The following is an 18985-nucleotide window of genomic DNA, read 5'->3' as shown; positions in this document are numbered from 1 at the left end:
TGCAACCTCAGCCTCCTGGGTTCAAGTGATTCTCCTATCTCAGCCTCCCGTGTAGCTGGGATTACAGGCACCCGCCACCACGCCCAGCTAATTTTTGTATTTTTATGTTGGCCAGGCTGGAGGATCTGCTATTTGTTTAATGTCCTCCAGTGCTTCCTTTTTTTTTTTTTTTTTTTTGAGACAGAGTCTTGCTCTGTCACCCAGGCTGGAGTACAGTGGTATGATCTCAGCTCACCGCAACCTCTGACTCTTGGGCTCAAGTGCCTCGGCCTCCCCAGGAGCTGGGATTACAGACGTGCACCACCACACCCAGCTGATTATTGTATTTCCAGTAGAGATAGGGTTTTGCCATGTTGGCTGGTTCCAGAGCCTGCGTTCTGCTCCATTACCCCTTGCTGCCTGTGTCTAGTGTCCCTGCTGCTGGCTCAGCAATGCCAGCCTCCTCTAGGTCCACCCCTCCACTCAGGCCCCAGAATGGAAGCAGCAGAGTAGGGGCTGTGGCAAGCAATGAAGTGGCTGGGGGACGGGGGCTGGGGTCAAAGCTGGCCATAGGGAGCGGACGGGCAGCCAGCAGGGGGCAGGGCAGTCTGCACAGTGTCTGATGCCTCAGGACTGTGGGGCAAGGCTGGCTTCAGCCCCCTTGGTTGTATAGTTCTTACAGTGTAGAGGTGTCTACACAGCGGGGGCCAGTGGGAGCGGTCAGTGGGTGTGCCCTGGGCAAAAAGCAAAGGCCCTGACTCCCCCAGGGGCAGGCAGAAGGGTCCCTGGGCTTTGGGACCAGAGGGCGGGCTCTGCTGCTCACTAGCTGCCTCACCCTGACCTTCACCTAATTTCTTCAAGCTTCCATTTCAGTGTCTGTAAAATTCAGCTACTACCAGCTGTTTTGTGGGGTTATTACAAAGCTTGAATGAGACAAGGTTCTGCAAGTACCCTGCAAATTATGAAATACAACCCAGATGCCAGTGGTTGGTGTCTGCCACTGAGCCATGCCTGCTGGGTAGAAAGGAAACCCAAACTCCCTTGTCTCTAAAAACAAAAACAAAACAAAAAATAAAAACAAAAGCCCACAAGACTCCAGACCTACTCATCAGAGTAGCTCATGAGATGAAACCAGTTTTCCAATTTTGCTTTGTAGATATCCTGGTTCTAGAACTGAATGGAGCTTGGTGAATAATCAAGAAACTACACAGTCAGGTTCCTTGCAGAATTGCTTTTTCTGAGCTGAGACATGAGGTCATGCTGCTGGCCTTCATCATAATGATGCTACCTGAAGCAGCCCCATTAAACCTCCCTGGAGCTGTTTTGCAGGGTACCTGACTTGTCCTTCTAGATCCCATGTTCACGGAGCTACACACAAGAAATTTAAGAGCGAAGGGTTAGGAAAAAGCTTTGATTCCCTCAACACCTGGGTAGGTTTTATTATTTTTTCAACAACAAAGAGACATGCACCTGATAGCCCCTCTCTTTTCACCTTACCTAGCAGGAAAGTCAGAGCTAAATTTTCTTCAGCAACCACCATCTTAGCACCTGTACATCATCTGCCCCCTAATTCCTCTCCATCTTGAGTCCCATCTCTAACTTGTTTTTTGTGGTCCTGGCTTTTCAGTGAATTTGTCAGTTCACCACGTGTGTTTCTGTTGTGATCTGCCTCAAACCTTCTAGGGACTGAGGTCAGGGTAAGAGTAGTTTAAAAACAAGACAACACGTGGACAGTGAAGGGTGTGGCATTGGGAGTACCCATCCTGGGTCTTCTCTCCCTTCCTGCGGGGGTAACCTGGTAGTCTTGCCCACTGCCCCGGTTTATTCACTGGGGATGCAGTCCAGTCAGAAATGGGGCTCTGGCTCAGGGGCAGGGAAGGGGACCTGGGTAGAAAGAGGTTTCCCAACCAGACCTGTCACAGTAAGCAGCCAAGGACAGGGAGCCTTCTGTCTCTCAGGCTGGGATGAAGGCTGCCATTCTAGGCATGAGAATTTCCTCTCCCGGTGGCCCTACTCCTCACCACCCTCCAGGGCAAGGATTATTATTAACTCAGCTCCTGGAGGGGGAACTGTAGAATCTGTGATGCTAGAAACACAGGACAGGTCCCCTGGGGGGGCCAGCGTTGGCCTTGAGCCCTGAGAATGGTAGCCCCAATTCTTCCCAGGTCCTCCTACTTGGGGCTTGCCTATAGTAAGGGTCCCAGAGCACTGCCAACAACTGCACCAATATCACCTCTCAGGCTCTGGATTCCTACCTCTATTAATACAGCCAAAAGCTGCACTCAGTGTTGGCTCATAGGGAATTAAGGGTCAAAAACCCCCAGGTCATTTCCAGGTCACTAGTTGTCAGAGGGCTGGCAGGCATCACTAAGCCCCTTCCCTCCTTCTCCCCACCCCCACCACTCACCTCCAGCACGTTCTTCTTACTGGATTTGTTTTGGGGGCCCAGGAGAGAGTGGCCCCCTTCAGCTCCACTGTGTAGTGGGGGGTGGAAAACTTGGAAGGCTGCCTCTGTGGGAGAGGGAGGAAGGTCACAGGGAGCCCTCGGCTCAGATGTGTCTGCTGTGGCACTCTGGCTCCAGGAATAGGATGGGCGTGGCCAGGAAACAACTCTGGGGGAAAGAGTTCCAAGGGTTCCTGAACCCAGAGACCCTGATCTGTGAGGCCCAGAGGGAGGGGGTGTTAACCAGAGCAGTCCCTCCCTCAACTCAGCATGGTTGGGGAGGGGGCAGCGACCCTTTCCCTTAGAGGGACAGTGGGTTTGGGAGTCAGATAAACTGGGTTCAGAGCTTGACTGTACCATTTACAAGCTGGGTAACCCTAGCCAAATCCCCTCATCTCCCCGAGCCTCAGTTTCCCCATCTGTAAAATGAAGATAGCCCCTCAGGTAAGTGAGCAGGTCATGTGGCACCTGGCCAGGCAGTGCTTACTGAACAGCCATTCCTTCCCATCCCCAATGCCTGGTGGTACCCCCAGATCTGCAGGCAGGCCCTGAAGTTTCTGACGCAGATCCGGGCCCAGCCCCTCATCAACCTGCAGATGATGAACACATCTCTGTACAAGCATGTGGAGCCGATGCACCTCATTGGGCGGAGCCGGGAGCAGCTAAAGCTCCTGGGGGATTACCTGGGCCTGTGCCGGAGTGGCGCCCCAAAGGAGCTCAGCAAGAGGTGGGCACCCTCTACGTGCATGCACACGAACACACACACACATGAACACACATACACACACACACGAACACACACATACACACACAGATGAACACACACATACACATACACACACGCGAACACACACATACACACACATATGAACACACACATACACATACACACACGAACACACATACACATACACACACGAACACACACATACACATACACACACGAACACACACATCACATACACACATGAACACACATACACATACACACACATATGAACACGCATACACATACACATGAACACACACATACACACACGAACACACACACACACACACGAACACACACACATACACACCCACACACATAAATGTACACACAAATGCACAGATATGCACACAAATGTCCACACATGCAGGCAGTCGTGCACACACACACACACGGGGGCAGTGCCCAGGGCAAGGCGTCCACCTGGTGGAAACCTGGGCAGAGATCTTCCCGTTGGGCCTGGGAAATGATCACATCTTTTGGGGGTGATTTGGGGTTTTTTAATGTATCTATTTGTTCACTCAAAAACATGGACTGAGAACATACTAAGCACTGCACACCTGGCGAGGCATGTGGGCTCCAACACTGAGCAGGGCAAAGCTAGGGCCGACCCTCGGGAAGCCTCTGGCCTGGCAGGGAAGACAAGTGGGAAAGCCAGCAACTCCATCCGGGGGTGAGGGTGAGAGCGAGATAGGTGGGAAAGCCAGCAACTCCATGGGGGGTGAGGGTGAGAGGCAGGATGTCCTGGAAGCAGAGGCTTGACATCCAGCCCAGATCAGAGGAGGACAAAGCAGGAAGGACTTCCTGGAGGAAGTAACTTCTAAGATGAGACCTGAAAACTGAAGAATTAGAAAGGGGAAGCAACGGGAGAAAGAGCGTTCCAGACAGAAGGAATAGCATGCACAGGCCATGAACTGTCAGTGGAAAGCACAGGGAGAACTTTGGCTACAGTAACGAGGGAAGCGGGGAGTGCGGCGAGAGGCAGGCGAGGGCCAGATATTCCCGCCTCTTCCCTGTCCATGGCAGCCTCCCTCCTGAAATTCTCCAAAGAGGACATGATCAGGGCGGGGCCCTCAGGATGCCCTTCAGGAAGCTTCTCTTACCCGGGGCCTGGGGCCTTTGGTGCTCAGGAATGGGATGTGATGCTGGGTTTCAACAGGGACTTAGGCCTCTCCATGTCTGTCATAAACGCTTCCCAGTCCTCAGGTCACAGCCCAGGCCGCAGTCTTCCCAGGGCTGTGCTCTCCCGGCACCCTCAGGAGGGCAGACCTCAGGCGGAGAAGCCTGCTGGTGCCTACTGCCCAGAATGGGCTTCGAGTCCACCTCTGCTGGGTTTCTAGGGGCAGGAACCAGTTCACAAGCCCCTCCAGGTTCCCCCGTCTGGCCTTCCCTCCCCACAGGGCTGACCTAGACAGCGCCTCTCTGAAGACTGCCTCCTCCATCCTGGCTGCAGTGCTCCCAGAGCCGGGCTTCCTGGGGGCCAGGGTGTGCCCCGAGCAGGTCCCCAGGGGCTCTCGAGGGGTGCTGCGGGGGCTCTCCCCTAGGCAAAGAGGAGAATCTGGCCTCACAGCTGCCAGCTGAAAGCCCTCCGGGGACCACCATGTGGGACCCTAGACCCTAGAAGGCTTCGCCCCAGGAGGCTCTGACCATCCCAAGCATCCGTGGGTGACTGGGTCTCCACCTCTTGGCGATGCTGACTCACTCCCTACCTCTGAGAGTCCATGATCCAGGGCTCCAGAGAGACTATCCTCCTGCCCACCTAACCAGGTGGTGAAATCTCTGGGGTCAGGTGGGGCCTCATCACCCTCCTTGGTCAAGGAGCCAGGTACCTGCACAGGCCTGCAGACCTGTGTAGACCAGATGTCTGTGGGGTGGGTTGTGGACCCCAGCCCCATTCACCTATCCCCGCCCTGCTGAGAGAGTTTGCTCATAGGCTTTACTGACCTGTCTCTGTGGGCACCAGGGGCAGCCCTGTCTCTCTCTCCCCGGCCCTCCTGCTCTGTCCCTGGGCAGCAGCGCTGTACTCCTGCTATGCGCTCAGCCTGCTTCCCGTGCCTGTGGAAGTCCCATGGAAACAGCATGGGGCGGGAAAGAGCATGGGAGGCCCTCACCCACTGTGAGTCAGGAAAGTTGCTTCACTTCTCTGGGTCCAGCTTTCCCATCTATAAAATGGGCCAGTGATTCCTTCGTTCCTGTGGCCTCCTGAGCAGTGGTGAGGGCTGCATGAGGGACCCAGCGTCTGGGCCACAGATGGCCCTGGGTCAGCATCGTGTGTGCCCTGAGGGCACCTGATCCAGCCTTGGCAGGGGCCAGAGGAGCTCCCAGAGGAGATGGCATCTGAGCTGAGATCTTTTCCTTTTTTCTTCTAAAATGTTTTTCTTCTTTACAAAGGTCAATCTTGCAAGTGAGGAAAATTTGTGAAAGGGAATAAAGGAGACCATTCAATCAGCCCTTCTCAGAGCCCACCCCAGAGAGGGACCCACCCTCTCCACCCCAGATTGGGCTCCCCTGGACCACAGCTGAGGCCACCAGCTGGGACAAGTCCAAGTCCCCATTCCAGATGCTCCACAGCCTGCACCTGGGAGGCCCAGACCCAGGGCTGGCACCATCCTGTCCCCAGATGTCTGGGGCATCCTGGGGCAGGTTCCCAAGCATCCTCTGACTTGGAATAACCTCCCACCCCCAGTACCCGTGTAAACACACACAGCCAGGCCAGGCAGGTTTTGTACCAGGGGACTTTCTGCAGGTGTTTCCTCTCCATCTCTCAGGATGGGGCCCGCTGGATCCCTGCCATTGGTGTGGTGGAAACTAGAGCTGCGTTAGTGGCTGAGCCCTTGTCCTCTGCTCCCCCTGCCACCTCTGAAATGGGATCTGCTGTATTTAGGACATGTCTCGGTTGCTCTCATGTAGCACTGAAACCAGACACTTGGATGTCTGTCCCTCGGCCAGACACAGGAGGGCACAGGAGGGCAGAGGCCATATCCTGTGCATTGCTGTCCCCAGCACTGTCCCTGATATGTGACAGTGGCAATAATGACAACAGCCTGCATCTCTAGGCATTCACCAGGTGGACAGGGGTGCAGGCTCTGGAGCCAGGCCCCTGTGTTCAAACTCCAGCTCTCCCCCCTACTAGCTGTGTGACCTCAGGCAAGTGATTTAACCTCTCTGTTTCCTCTTCTCAAACTTGGGGTTGTGTTAGTACCAGCCTCACAGGATTGTTGTGAGGATCAAATGAATGAGTGTGTATGAAGCTCTTAGCCCAGTTCCTGGTCCCAGGTGTCAGCACCCATCCTCCTCCTCATGATTAATTAATTACATGTTTACTGTGAGCTCTGCACCAAGCCAAATGTTTTAAATAAGTTACTCAATCCAGACAACTCCATTTCCCAGAGAGGGAAACCCAAGGTTCAGAGAGGTTAAGTAACATGCCCAAGGTCCAACCAGCTAGTTAGTTACGTTGAAGACCAGGCCCCAAGCCCAGGCAGGCCGAATTGCACTCCTAGCCCCTGCCCTGCTCAGGCGGCAGGTGTCTGCCTGGTGAGCAGTGCCAGGGGAATGAAAACAAACAACACAGGCAGGCCTGGGTCCTGGAAACCTTTCTAAAGAATCGCTTGTGTTTTGTTTGAAGGCTCAACCACAGGAATTATCTCTCAGAGTCTCCACATAGGTTCAGTGTTGCTGACCTCCAGCAGGTGAGAGTCATGCTTCCCCGGCCCAGACCTCTAGAGAGACTTCATTCCCAGAGAAGTCAGCAAGGAAGATGGAAGACGGGGTGTCTGTAGTTTACTGAAGACAGCAGTCTGCAGCTTTTCTGCAGCTCAGGGTGGGTTGCCCTGCTGCCCCAGCTTCCTGGGCAGGGATGGATACCCGCAGCACCCCTGAAATAAACAAACACTCCAGCAACCCCAGGATCACAGGGAAGAGAGTCTGAAATACTCCTTTCCCCAAGGGGAGGGTACAGTGGATTTGGGTCTCATCTATAAATCCCATAAGCCCCCAGTGACCTCGCTGCCCACAGGCTGGACGCTGGCACTGCTCAGCCTGATTCAGGGAGGTTTTCTTTTCTTGCCCGCCTGGAAACTGGGGGTAGTTCTCCAGGCAGGGTGCCATGGCGCCTCAGTGCAGCTGCTTGAAAGGCCTAGGGCCTCAGTTTACCAGCCCTCCGCAGATCGCAGACAGGGTGTAAGAAGGATTCCTACTTGCCCTCCGCAGATCGCAGACGGGGTGTATGAAGGATTCCTCAAGGCCCTGATTGAATTTGCCTCCCAGCATGTCTACCACTGCGACCTGTGCACCCAGCGCGGCTTCATCTGCCAGATCTGCCAGCACCATGACATCATCTTCCCCTTTGAGTCTGACACCACAGTAAGGCATGCGGGACACCCAGCCAACCACCTCCCAGCCCCACCCTTCCCCACACCCACAGCCTGGCCCAAGCACGCAGGGCAGCAGGCCTCGCTCTATGGGCAGGAACGTATTGAACATCTGCTTTGTGCCGTGCCAAGGGGCGGTGCAGTTGTTCGGGGCAGCCCATGCCCTGGGCAGTCATAGCCAGCTCCGGACCAGCTCAGGGGCCAAGACAAGCTCTCCCAGGACTCCTCTGCCTCTACAGAACCATCTGTCTTCCTAAAGAAGAGGTGGCTGCCGGCTCTCTGAGTGGAGCCTCCTGGCGCCTCAGTGTATGCATGGGTTGAGGAGGGTTGTATGAGTTACCGCCCTGCGCTGTTGCATGAGACCAGGCACAAAGTGGGCACCTGGTGGGTGGTAGCTGCCACTGCCACTGCTACTGCCTTGGTTGTTGAAATGATCCCTCTTGTTCCCAGTTATTGCTCATTATCAGCAACCTCTCGATGGAAAAATTCATCCAGACCTTCCTGCCACCCATGTGGGAGTGGAAAACTGAATTGGGAACATTAGTTCTTTTTTTATCGGTGTCCACTGGCCAGGATTCAGCCCTGAATGGGCCTGGGGGTGAGTTTTTAAAATTATACGGTCTTGGCCAGGTGCGGTGGCTCACGCCTGTAATCCCAGCACTTTGGGAGGCCAAGGTGGGTGGATCACTTGAGGTCAGGAGTTTGAGACCAGCCTGGCCAACATGGTGAAACCCCGTCTCCACTAAAAACACAAAAGTAAGCCAGGTGTGGTGGTGGGCATCTGTTATCCCAGCTACTTGGGAGGCTGAGGCAAGAGAATTGCTTGAATCTGGGAGGCAGAGGTTGCAGTGAGCCTCACACCAGCCTGGGCAACAGAGCAAGGCTCTGTCTCAAAAATAAATAAATAAATAAGTAAATGCTTTTTAAAATATAGGTAAGAAATCTTTAATGAATCTCAAGCAGCATTTATAAAAAATGCAATAGGACAGAGAATATCAGTGTGCATTGTGTGACGTATGGGTAAGCACTGTTTCGAGAATCTCCTGTTATGGGATGGAGAGGCACGGCGTGCGTGCATGGGTTACACAGTATGTCACAGCCGTATTGTGGGTTCTGGTCAAAAGTGCTGGCCAGCGTGGCCACAGGTCAACCTCCGGCCCAGCCAGCACCAGCAGGCATGCTGCTCTCTCCCCAGGTGTGCCAAGTGCAAGACCGTCTTCCACCAGAGCTGCCAGGCTGTGGTGAAGAAGGGCTGCCCCCGCTGTGCTCGCTGACACAAGTACCAGGAACAGAACGTTTTCGCCTGATGCCCCTCTGCTGACCCCGCTCTGAAGGCCAGGGGTGAGTGTGGCTCAGCCATCCCAGCTGGGTTTGCTATCATCCCAGGATACTCACCGTGTCACAGCTGTGTCCCCTTGTCAGGAAGACCCTCAGATGTGACCAGAGCACCGGCCTCCCAGAGAAAGCCCAGGAAGTCCCGTGATGTCCCCTGGCCCTCCCCCCACCCCTTTGCTACAGGAGGCGTGGCCACCACCAGATGCTCCCTGTCTCGGGGCAGACAGGGCCTTTTACTCACCAGGCCATAGCTCACCAGCATCCTGGCACCTCCGTTAGGGCTGCCCAAACACTGTGGAAAGGGGACTTGGGGAACATTTTCAATTCCACATTCCTGATTAAAAGGTCTCGTTTTTTAAGGTGGGTTTTTCCCATTCATATTTCAACAGAAAGTTTTTTTTTATTCTTGACCCTATGAGAGTCACCCATGAAATCCAGACATTTTCACCTCCAGCGGATGCACAGGAGCCACTCAGGCCTGGCCTAGAGGCAGCGGGTGGCTGGCGGGCAGGCCACTGCTGGGACAGGGCCTGTGGGCCCACCCGGTGCCTTTCCTGGCCCTCACTGCCAATGCCAAACTGCCCTTTGGCAGGGCAGGGCCAGTCCTGGTGACCCCACTTCCTGTCTCCTCTTTACTCCCCACCCCAGTGCGTCTCACCTGCTGAGCCCACCCCTTTCTCAGCGTCAGAGCCCCTAGCTCTTCTCTAGCCTGGGGCCTCGGCCCCATTAAGAGAAGGAGAAATGATTGGAAACCAGCACTGTCAGCACTTTGAGCCCTCCTCAGTTTAGGGAGGGTCGCCGTCTTGCCCACCCCCGATCCCCGTGTGCTCCTCACCCCCTACAGACAGGGGCACTGCTGCAGATGTTCCAGGCCCACCTTGGTGGGTGCCCGGGGTCACACTCTCTGCCTGACTGACCCCTGCCAGGGCACAGATAGGCAGGACCCCAGAGAGGGCAGGCAGCCGCGCCCTGCACTGTGGAGAAGTGACCTGGTCCTTCGCCCTAAGCTGTGCAGAGCGTGCGGGGGAGCTGCCCTGTGGATGCAGCTGCTGCCTCACAAAGCCATGAATTCCCACAGCATCAGTGAACTTGCCCAGCCAGGACACGGGAGACTGAAGAACTTCCCGGGAGCAGGACTGCCTTTGAAGGGGCCTTGGGGCTGGGGTGGGAGCCTGGAATTGTTTTTGAAGTGAAGTTCAGACCCTCCAGGCTTCAGGGAAATGTGGGTTTGCTGGTCTCTCCGTCGTCTTCCCCCACCTCTCCTGGACCTAGCAGGCCCTCAGTCCTAGCTGCCTTACCTGCGCTCAGCTTGGAGTCTGAGGCCTCAGGTGGAGAGCCGCATGTCACTGTCAGAGATGAGCCCACCCCCACCCCTCCCTGGGGGCAATCGGCTGCTGAGTCACCCACCCAGCTTTGGAGCTGGATGCCTGTGCAGCAGAACAGAGGCGATGGTGGCAGGCAGTTGGAGGCTGTGCACAGCTTCTCCCGGTCATGGCGCATACCTGTGCCCAGACGCGAATGCCTCCTAAGCCGGGAGCTGGGTTATGCACCGCCATGGCCCACGTTAACGCTCCACGACAAGCCTGGCCTGGTCAGAGCCCTCATTGCCCCATCCCTGAGTGGGCAGGAGTCTGGCCTGGGGAGGGCTTGGGCCTGTGAGGATTCTTCCCGAAGGCGCCCTTGGAAACAGACTAATTCTCAGGGAAATCAGATTGCGGTAAAATGGGACGGAAACAGACAACATTCAGATCTGTGATTTCCTGCCCTTGAAGGCCCCTTTCAGATTACAAGTTGGCACCCTCTGCCCATCTAGGTGCCGCAGCTTCCCCCAAGGACAGTAGATGGTAGGCCCAGAGAATAGAAGAGAAACTGGGGGAGGGAGGCCCAGTGTAGGGCCATGGCATGTGACCTGGTTCTGCCCTGCCAGTGGGCTCAGCCCCTCTCCATCCTCAGCAAAGCGCCTCTGAGGGCACTTGTTTCCCCTTCTCCCCCATATTTTTTTTGTTTGTTTTTTTGAGACGGAGTCACTCTGTCGCCCAGGCTGGATTGCGGTGGCGTGATCTCAACTCACTGCAACCTCCGCCTCCCAGGTTCAAGCAATTCTCTTGTCTCAGCCTCTGGAGTAGCTGAGACTTCCCCTTCTCTTCTGCCTGAAGGAGGACGGGTGGTTTGGAGATTCCAGTCCAACCCCCAAGAGCTCATCACATAATAAAAGTGTCATAATAGCTGATATAGGCAGGCACGGTGGCTCACGCCTGTAACAGCATTTTGGGAGGCTGAGGCAGTCCAATCATTTGAGGTCAGGAGTTCAAGACCAGCCTGGCCAACACAGAGAAACCCCATCTCTACAGAAATACAAAAATTAGCTGGGCATGATGATGGGTGCCTGTAATCACAGCTACTCAGGAAGCTGAGTCAGGAGAATCACTTAAACCCAGAGACAGAGGTTGCAGTGAGCCGAGATTGTGCCGCTGAACTCCAGACTGTGTCTGCAGTCCAGACTCTGTGTCCTGGGTGACAGAGCCAGACTCCATCTCAAAAAAAAAAAAAAAAAAAAAAAACAGCTGATATATGGTGTGCGCTGTGCATGTGGTAAGCACTGCTTAGTGGACCTCATTTAATCTTCCCAATAATCCAGTGAAGTGGGTGTTACTATTGATAGGAAAGAAAGCTGAGCTGCAGAGATAAGGCAGAACTCCCACGGCCTACCAGCCACCAAGCAGCAGAGTGGGGCATCATACCTGCCTGACCCCACGCAAAGACCATCACTACTGCCAACCGCTGCCTGGCTGTGCTGCAGGTGGAGAGACCTAAAAGTTAGGGAGGGAGAGAAGATTCCTTCTGTCACTATTTTCTAAGCATGTCGGGCACCAAAGACCAATGCTGAGTTCCGCTGTGTGCCCACCCTGGAGGGTCCCAAGGTGCCACCAGGCCTCAGACACACTGAGATTCTCAGAGGAAGTGTGGACTCACGGGTGGGCGACGCCTAGCTGGGGCAAAGATACAGAGGTAAGGGAGTTCCAGAACGAGTGTGGCCAGATTCAGCTTCCCACCCAACCCTGGGCCTCCAGGAGGTGGAGTGAAGAGGGGCCATGGCCTGGGGTGTGGGCTTCTCTTCCTCCCAGAACACTGGCTTGAATCAGCCAGCTCTTGGCACACACAGCCAGGTCCACAGGCACAACTGTTCCTTGGGACGGCTGAGGGCAGGGGGTCTGCTGGGGCTGTGGCTTGTGAGGTGTGGAGTGAGTGCAGGGTCAAATCAGGGCGAGGCAGCTTGTCCAGAGAGGCAGATAAATCCCAAAAGAAGACCCCCAAGGCAGAGGGCCCTGGGGCTGGACTCCTGGCCTCTAGGAGGTTGTTCTGAGCTTACCCTGTGGACGGATTGGAGGGTGGCCCTCTTTCCTCGCAAGGATCAAGAGGGAGTGGGGGATGGTGGGAGGGCAATCTGGCCAGGAGAAGCTGCGGGGGAGGCTCCCGCCATCCCCAGTCCCACCATCTCAGCCCCGCGGCCTCTTCCTCCCTGGAGACAGCCAGGGATCCCGGGTGTGGCCCAGGATCCCGGGAAATGCAGGGGAGGGGGTGGCATCTTCCGTCTTCAGGCGCGGGCCTGGCCCAGAGGCGACAGGAAGCCAGGACGCCGGGGATTGTCTCTCGCAACCGCAGCCCAGCCCCAGTCCGGGAGGAAGTTCTGCCGGGCGCTCTCCGCGGGTGCCTCCCTGGTTATACTGTTATACAGGAAACCTGGCAGCGCCGGAGCCGCGCGGTCGAGGAGGGAGTGCGGGACGCCGAGCCCACGCAAGCCTGCCGGGACAAGTGGAGGCGAGGCCGGCGAGCGGACGCCCCGAGGTGCCCGGGCAGGCAGTGGGCCGCCGAGCGGGGGTTGAGGTGGGAGGTGGGGTGGGGGTGGGGAAAGGGGCAGGGTTGGGGATGGAAGGGTGCGGCAGGTGGCGGGTCCGCACCCGGGAGCTCCGCGCGCCTGCTCCCCTTGTCTCCGTGCTGGGGCGGGAGATGCGCGGGCCGCATCCCACGGGGAGGAGAAGGTAGGTGAAGGGCTGCCCTCCATCTGGAGGCGGGAGGGGAGCAGGCCCAGGCCCCTAGCGCCGACCCAGGCGTTGACGCCGCTGTAGCTTGCGTCGCCTGGGCGGTGGACGCAGGGGACCTCCTGGCGACGGGTGCGCTCTCGCGCTCCAGGGATCCTCTCGGCCCCCACCAATCCCTCCCCTCTCTGTGTTCCCGCAGGTCGGCGAAGGAGCTGTGGCCGGGTCCCCTTCTTATCCAGCCCGAGACATTGCGCTCCGGTGGGCGTCCCTGCGCTGGGAATCCCGCTCGGAGTTTTTCCAGGCCCGGCCGGGTTGCGCCGGGAAAGGCCGTGGTGGGGGAGGTGGGCCCGGAGCGGGCAGGTCTGCAATCCGGTTGGAAGGGCTCGCAGTGGGTGATTCAGGGTGCAAATGACCTCCCCGCGAACGGGAACGCCCGCACTAGACAACCAGTCCTAACCCGGCATTCCCAGAGCCGCGGGCGGGAGGGACGCAGGGACTCCGGGACAGCAAATCCCCGGGGGAGAAGGGAAGGGGGAAGGCGGGGCAGGGGAGGCCCACTCTCCTTGGGCTCCGCTAGCGACCAGCCAGCGCCCCTTCAGACGCAGCCTTCCTGGCTCCCGGCCCCGGCCTTCTGCTCCAGGCCTCGTCCCAATGCCCCCCAAGGTCCCCAGCAGAGGCATTCTGGCTCCTCCTCGCCCCTCCCAGACACAGCTGCTTTGGGTATGGGTGACAGCACTCCTGAGCGTCCCTGTCCCTATTCGCTGCCGTTGCCAGCTCCGATTCCGCTCAACCTCTCGGGCCCCCCGCTGGAAGCCCCGCCCAGGGCGATGGTGGGGGCCTAACCTGCCGGCTCCGCCCACCCGGCCCTTGGGCTCCCTGAGGCCCGCCCAGCCGACGTGAGTGCGCTGCGGGGTCCAGGGGGAAGGGTCGCCGGGGCAGTGTCCACCTTGGGGTTTACTGTCTCTGGGCAGCTCGATGACCGCGCCTCCGGGGCCCAGTGTGCTTAGTGACTCAGTGTATACCCTTTCCTCGTCGAGGAACGCTTGAGAAAGTGGCGAAGGAGCCCTACGGGAGTCCCAGTTGGACCCTGCTCCTTCGGTCCCTCAGCCTCGGCAAGCGGCGGTCTCCTGGCCCCTGGTCCGGGTCACCTTAGGAGGCAGGAGGAGATGTGGTCAGTGTGGGAGCTTGGAGGGGCCATGCACTTCCGGAGAAGACCACCGACTCATGGCTTTGGTGGAGGGGCGCCGGCAGATTTAGTTAGGCTCTCTCCCATCCCTGACACACCGAGCCGGGGCGGGACCGGGGCTTGTGACCACTCCGGAGAGCTTTGGGGGTCCCTGCTCTGGGACTCCGCACGTACAGTCACTGTCTCGGAGTGCATTCTCCAGGGGCCACTCTCGTGGGGACACTGTAGGGGTCACAGGGCAGGTGGGCAGCCTTTCTCGGGGGGCGGCGTGAGAGCCGGAGAGCAGGGGGCGGGGGCGGGCCGGGCTCGGGCTCACGTCTGAGTTGAAGCCGCTGGGGAAGGAGAGAGAAACCGAGAGAACCGGTTTCCCCGCCTTGACAGCGGAGGCCCCCACACCAAGGCCCTTGGACTAAGCGGGACAGGGACAGCCTCCAGGTAGAGCTGTTCGCCGGGGCGCCTGCAGAGCCCGCATCCCAACCCTGACCCCGGGGCCGGGGCGCAGGCTCCTGGAGGGAGGCGGTGCTACGGGACCCTCTGCGGATTCTCTGCGGGCGGGAGGCGTCCAGGCGGGACAGGGCCCGGGGAGCAGCAGGAAATGGGCTGCTCTTCCCACTTGACTGACGGGAAAACTAAGGCTCGGTCAACTATCAAGCAAGCGTGGTGTCGACCTTAGAGCAGGTAATCACCCCTCGTTTTAAAGCCAAGGTTTCCCTCGCAGTCGATTTGGACCAAGACTACCCACAATCTTCCCCACCGCAGGACTGAAGCGAGGCTCAAATCTTATAATCAACCCCACGGAATGAAAGGGTTGTCCTAATTCCAGCACTGAGTGTAAGAATGGAAGCCTTAGATGTGAGTGTAAGAATGGAAGCCTTAGATGTGATTTTATGCAAGTTCCCATTTTAGAAATGGGAAAACTGAGGCCTGAAGGCGAACGGCAAGTGCAGCATCGGGACTCGAACCCAAGTCTGTCCTCGAGTGCGGGGCTATTCCGGGCTCAGTGGTCTTGACTTCCGCGGCCCTCCTCCTTGTTGCCTGCAGGAAAACGCCGCGGCCGCGATGGCGGCGGACGTGGAGGGAGACGTGTACGTACTGGTGAAGCACCCCTTCGAGTACACCGGCAAGGACGGGCGCCGCGTGGCCATGCGGCCCAATGAGCGCTACCGGCCGCTGCGGCGCAGCACAGAGCACTGAGCACTGGTGGCACGTGCGGCGCAAGCCCGGCGGCCGCCCCTTCTACCTGCCCGCGCCGTACGTGCGCGAGCTGCCTGCGCTGGGCAACGCTGCCACTGACGCGCCGCCAGGTCCCCCCCTCGGGACCCGCAGCGCCTGAGCCGCTCGCCTACGACTACCGGTTCATGAGCGCGGCGGCGGCGGCGGCAGCGGGCCCCAACGGCCCCCGCGTGGAGCCCCGAGGCGAGGCCAGCTCCCTGTGCCGCCCTGCGCAGCGCCGCGCCGCGAGCCAGCGCAGCAGCCTGGCGCCTGGCCTGCCCGCCTGCCTGTACCTGCGGCCCACGGCGCCCGTGCGGCCCGCGCAGTCCCTGGACGACCTGACGCGCGCCGCCGTCTCGCCTCCCGCCGGCCACCTCGGAAGCAGCGGCAGCTTCAAGGCCTGCAGCGTAGCGGGCTCCTGGGTGTGCCTGCTGCCCCTGGCGCGCAGCGACTCAGAGAACATCTAAGAGGCCATCCAGGAGGTGCGCGGGCCGCCGCGGTAGGAGATCGTGAAGCAGGTACGACCCCGGGCGCGGAGGCGGGGAGGCTCGCTGAGGACCGCGCGCCCACCTCTGTCGGAAGACTTCGGATGAGCTCCCTCTCCCCAACCGCAAAACAGTGCAGGCCCCCATCCCTCATCTGCAATTCCCAGGCTCCAAAGCTCCCTGGAAGCCCGAAAGGTTTTTCGTAATCAAATTGGTGGCAAAATTGCGCTTGAACTGATGTGAGGCTGTTGGTCTTTATTTATCGCACTTGTGTGAATATCCATGTTTTGCTGCAGAAATGCAAATGAGCTCGATGGCCGGCTGCTGCCCCAAGCCCTGCTGGGAGGTTATGTAACCTACAGCAGGTGAGTGCCACATATTATCTTTCCAAGTCCCAGCTGTTCAATATTCCGAAGTGCATCTGGGCACGGAACGGGGGATTGCGGGCCTGCCGCCAGCTCAAGGAGCCTGGGGTCAGATGAGAGGGCGGATGTGAAAGTCAGGCGTCTGCTTTCCTTTGAGGGTGCTTCCAGCATTTCAGTTCCCTTTTTTTTTTTTTTTTTTTTTTTTTTTTTTTTTTTTTTTTAAAGAACTCCTGATGGGTTTGTTTCAGAAAGACGTGTTAAGTGAGGTTGTTTTTTCCCCTCTTCAGAATCCAGTTGTGTTAATCTGGGAAATCGAAAATACAGCACGTTTTACAAACACTTTCGCATCCTCAGAACACTCTGGGCGACTCTGACATTGTAAACTTTAGGAACTTTTCAGGGAGGGGCAGCCCGAGGAGGAAAAAAGGATGCTTAGAACCGTTCTGCCATCTGCCACCGGCCGTGTGATGATCTAGAGGCAGTTCTCTTCCTCTCTCAGGGTCTCGGTTTGTTCTTTAGCACAAAGGGAGGGGATGGACAGATGACCTCTGAACCTTGGGAGCCTCTGATTTCTTTCGCTGTGCTTGATGTCATTACCATGAACATTGATGCCCACCATGTGCCAGGACTGAGTCCGGGATGCCCAGACGAAGGAGACACGCCTCCGTAGGCCCCCTGCTGGATGTTCCCTCCGCTCGACTCGTTACAATGCAGAACTCAGGTTTCGAGACTAGGGAAAGGGGAACTGGACTCTGCTGGGTCACCTGCCAGCTGCTGACAGCCACTTAACTTACACGCGAGGACGCTCCCCCAGGCCCAGCGTCCTCTGGTATAAGCACAATACCTAAGGATTAGGGTTGTGAGCCTTAAACGAGGTAAGGCTTCGAAGCCCTTGGCAGCAGTAGAGGGTCCACCCAGACTGGGTCATCCTCGTTTGGCTTCCCTGGGTCTGCGCCGCCTTCACTCCGGCTCCTACAGCGGCAGCCCGCCGCCTTGTGGCCAGGGTGGAAAACGGCACCCGGCGGGCGGGGCTGGAGACCGCGGCTGGTTCCTGTTTCGCGCGCCTGCCAGCCGGCCAGGCAGCTTCTCTGGGATGGATGGCTGGATGCCAGCGCTCTTCCCCCGCAGCGCCCCTGCGTTTCCTGCGCAGGCGCCCGGTGGCGCACTTCCCGGCCTCTACACATTCTCTGTGCTGGTGACGGTGGGAGGGTGCCTGCCCGTCTGAGCAGAGCCCCTGGAGGTGGGGGAATGGCCTTGCTCTTTGAACCTCGTGTCTGGCCCAGGGTCTGGCTCAGACAGAGTGCACAGAGAGTGTGTGCTGAGGAGGGCGGAGGTGCGGCAGCCCCTTACCTATGAGCCAGGCCTCTGTAGGTCTGCCCAAGGGCCAACACCCCAGGCCCCAGGACCAAAGAGAAAGGAGACTGCCCAGGTTCTGACATCTCCTGAGAAGACAGATCACCCTGGCTGCCAGGGCGCCTGCCAGGTGGCCCCTCTGCCCATCCTTCCTCCAGCTCCCAGCAGGTTTCCAGTTGCAGTGGCGTATGGGGGGAGGGGCACAGGTGATGAGGGCAGGGGACTTACCCAGGGGGGAACTAGGACATTGGCCAGAGACAGGCTGCTCCTTGGCCCCACTTGTGGTCCTAATTCACTGTGTGAGCTCCACAAGTCACTTTGCATGTCGGGTCCTGTTTCCTCCCCTGTGCGATGGGTGCAATAATACCACGTTCCCTGCCACGGAGCTTTATTGAAGAGGTAGCTGTGGGTCTCCCTGGTGCTCCACCTCCAACAAAGTCCAGGGTAGGGAGTTGGTCCTGCCCCCCCAAGGGAACCCCACCCCTGCCCTTAGTTGTCCCAGGTGGCATTTCCCCACCATGATCCTCCAGGCCCATTCACTCGTTCATTAGGCATGAACTAGCCGAATACCTGCCAAGCCCTGGTGAGCCTTCAGATCTAGAGAGGACTGAGGCACAGCCACGGTCCTGGGGGACTCACCCTCTTGGATAGGAGGCCAAGAAGAGAAGACATGGGGCCGGGGCTCAGGAGTGGAGCGTAAGGTTGGGAGTGGGTGCCCACCCAGGTGGGGCCTCATGGACCCTTGCCAGGAATGTGCACATTATCCTGCAGCTGCTGTGAGGCTTTTAGCAGAGACAGGAGTGGGATTGAGAAAAAAATCCCTGTGGCCAGGGCTTCAAGAATGGCCGAAGCTCTTGGTGATCTCGTGGGCATGTTGTGGTAACAGAGGTTTGGGAGATGGATGGGCAGGGTCTGGGGGCTGAGGGAGGTGGGAGGGAAATCGGGTTGAGTTCTAGATTCCTAGCTGGCACTTGTGGGCAGACAGTGGTGCTGCTTACTGAGTGGGGGTGGGGAGCACTTGGGGAGGAGCGGGGTGGAGAAAGGTGGGGCCTGCCTGGATTTAGGTGCCAGACAAAGGGAAGAGAAGCATGAGAGTGCTGGCTCAGAGGACAAGAAGTGTCCAGAAGAAGGACGCACAGGAAGGGCATGTGAGAGAAAGGCCATATAACACTTATCCGAAGTGGCCACTAGAAGCTCAGCTGGTCAGGGGGGTGCTGAAGGCAGAGGGCAGTGTGGTCAGGAGTGAAGTGAGGGTGCGAATTGAGCGTGTAGACAACAGGCAGAAGGAGAGACAGAGACACAGTGTGGCCAGAGGGGGTGTAGGTCATGGATGGAACCGTCCCCAGGTTCAGGTGGGTGGGCAGGAGATGGGGAGGCTGAAGATGGGGAGGAGGTCGTTGCTGAGAAGGGATCTCAGAAGAAAGTGGGTGCAGAACAGAGGGAGC

General features: G+C 57.8%; 2 protein-coding genes across 2 annotated transcripts; both read left to right on the top strand.

The window, feature by feature from the left end:
* Positions 1-12464: 12464 nt before the first annotated feature.
* Positions 12465-16060, top strand: LOC129017617 (uncharacterized). The gene is made up of 2 exons (XM_054458226.2): positions 12465-12745; positions 13139-16060. The coding sequence occupies exons 1-2, from the start codon at positions 12465-12467 to the stop codon at positions 13779-13781; spliced, it is 924 nt and encodes a 307-aa protein (XP_054314201.1). The 3' UTR covers positions 13782-16060.
* LOC134738724 (rho GTPase-activating protein 27-like) lies at positions 15456-15804 on the top strand. Its single transcript, XM_063656307.1, has one exon. The coding sequence runs from the start codon at positions 15484-15486 to the stop codon at positions 15802-15804; it is 321 nt and encodes a 106-aa protein (XP_063512377.1). The 5' UTR covers positions 15456-15483.
* Positions 16061-18985: the final 2925 nt, after the last annotated feature.

The sequence above is a fragment of the Pongo pygmaeus genome, chromosome 19 (genome assembly GCF_028885625.2).
Source record: "Pongo pygmaeus isolate AG05252 chromosome 19, NHGRI_mPonPyg2-v2.0_pri, whole genome shotgun sequence".
Taxonomy (NCBI): Eukaryota; Metazoa; Chordata; class Mammalia; order Primates; family Hominidae; genus Pongo; species Pongo pygmaeus.
This window is presented reverse-complemented; position numbering and strand designations above follow the sequence as displayed.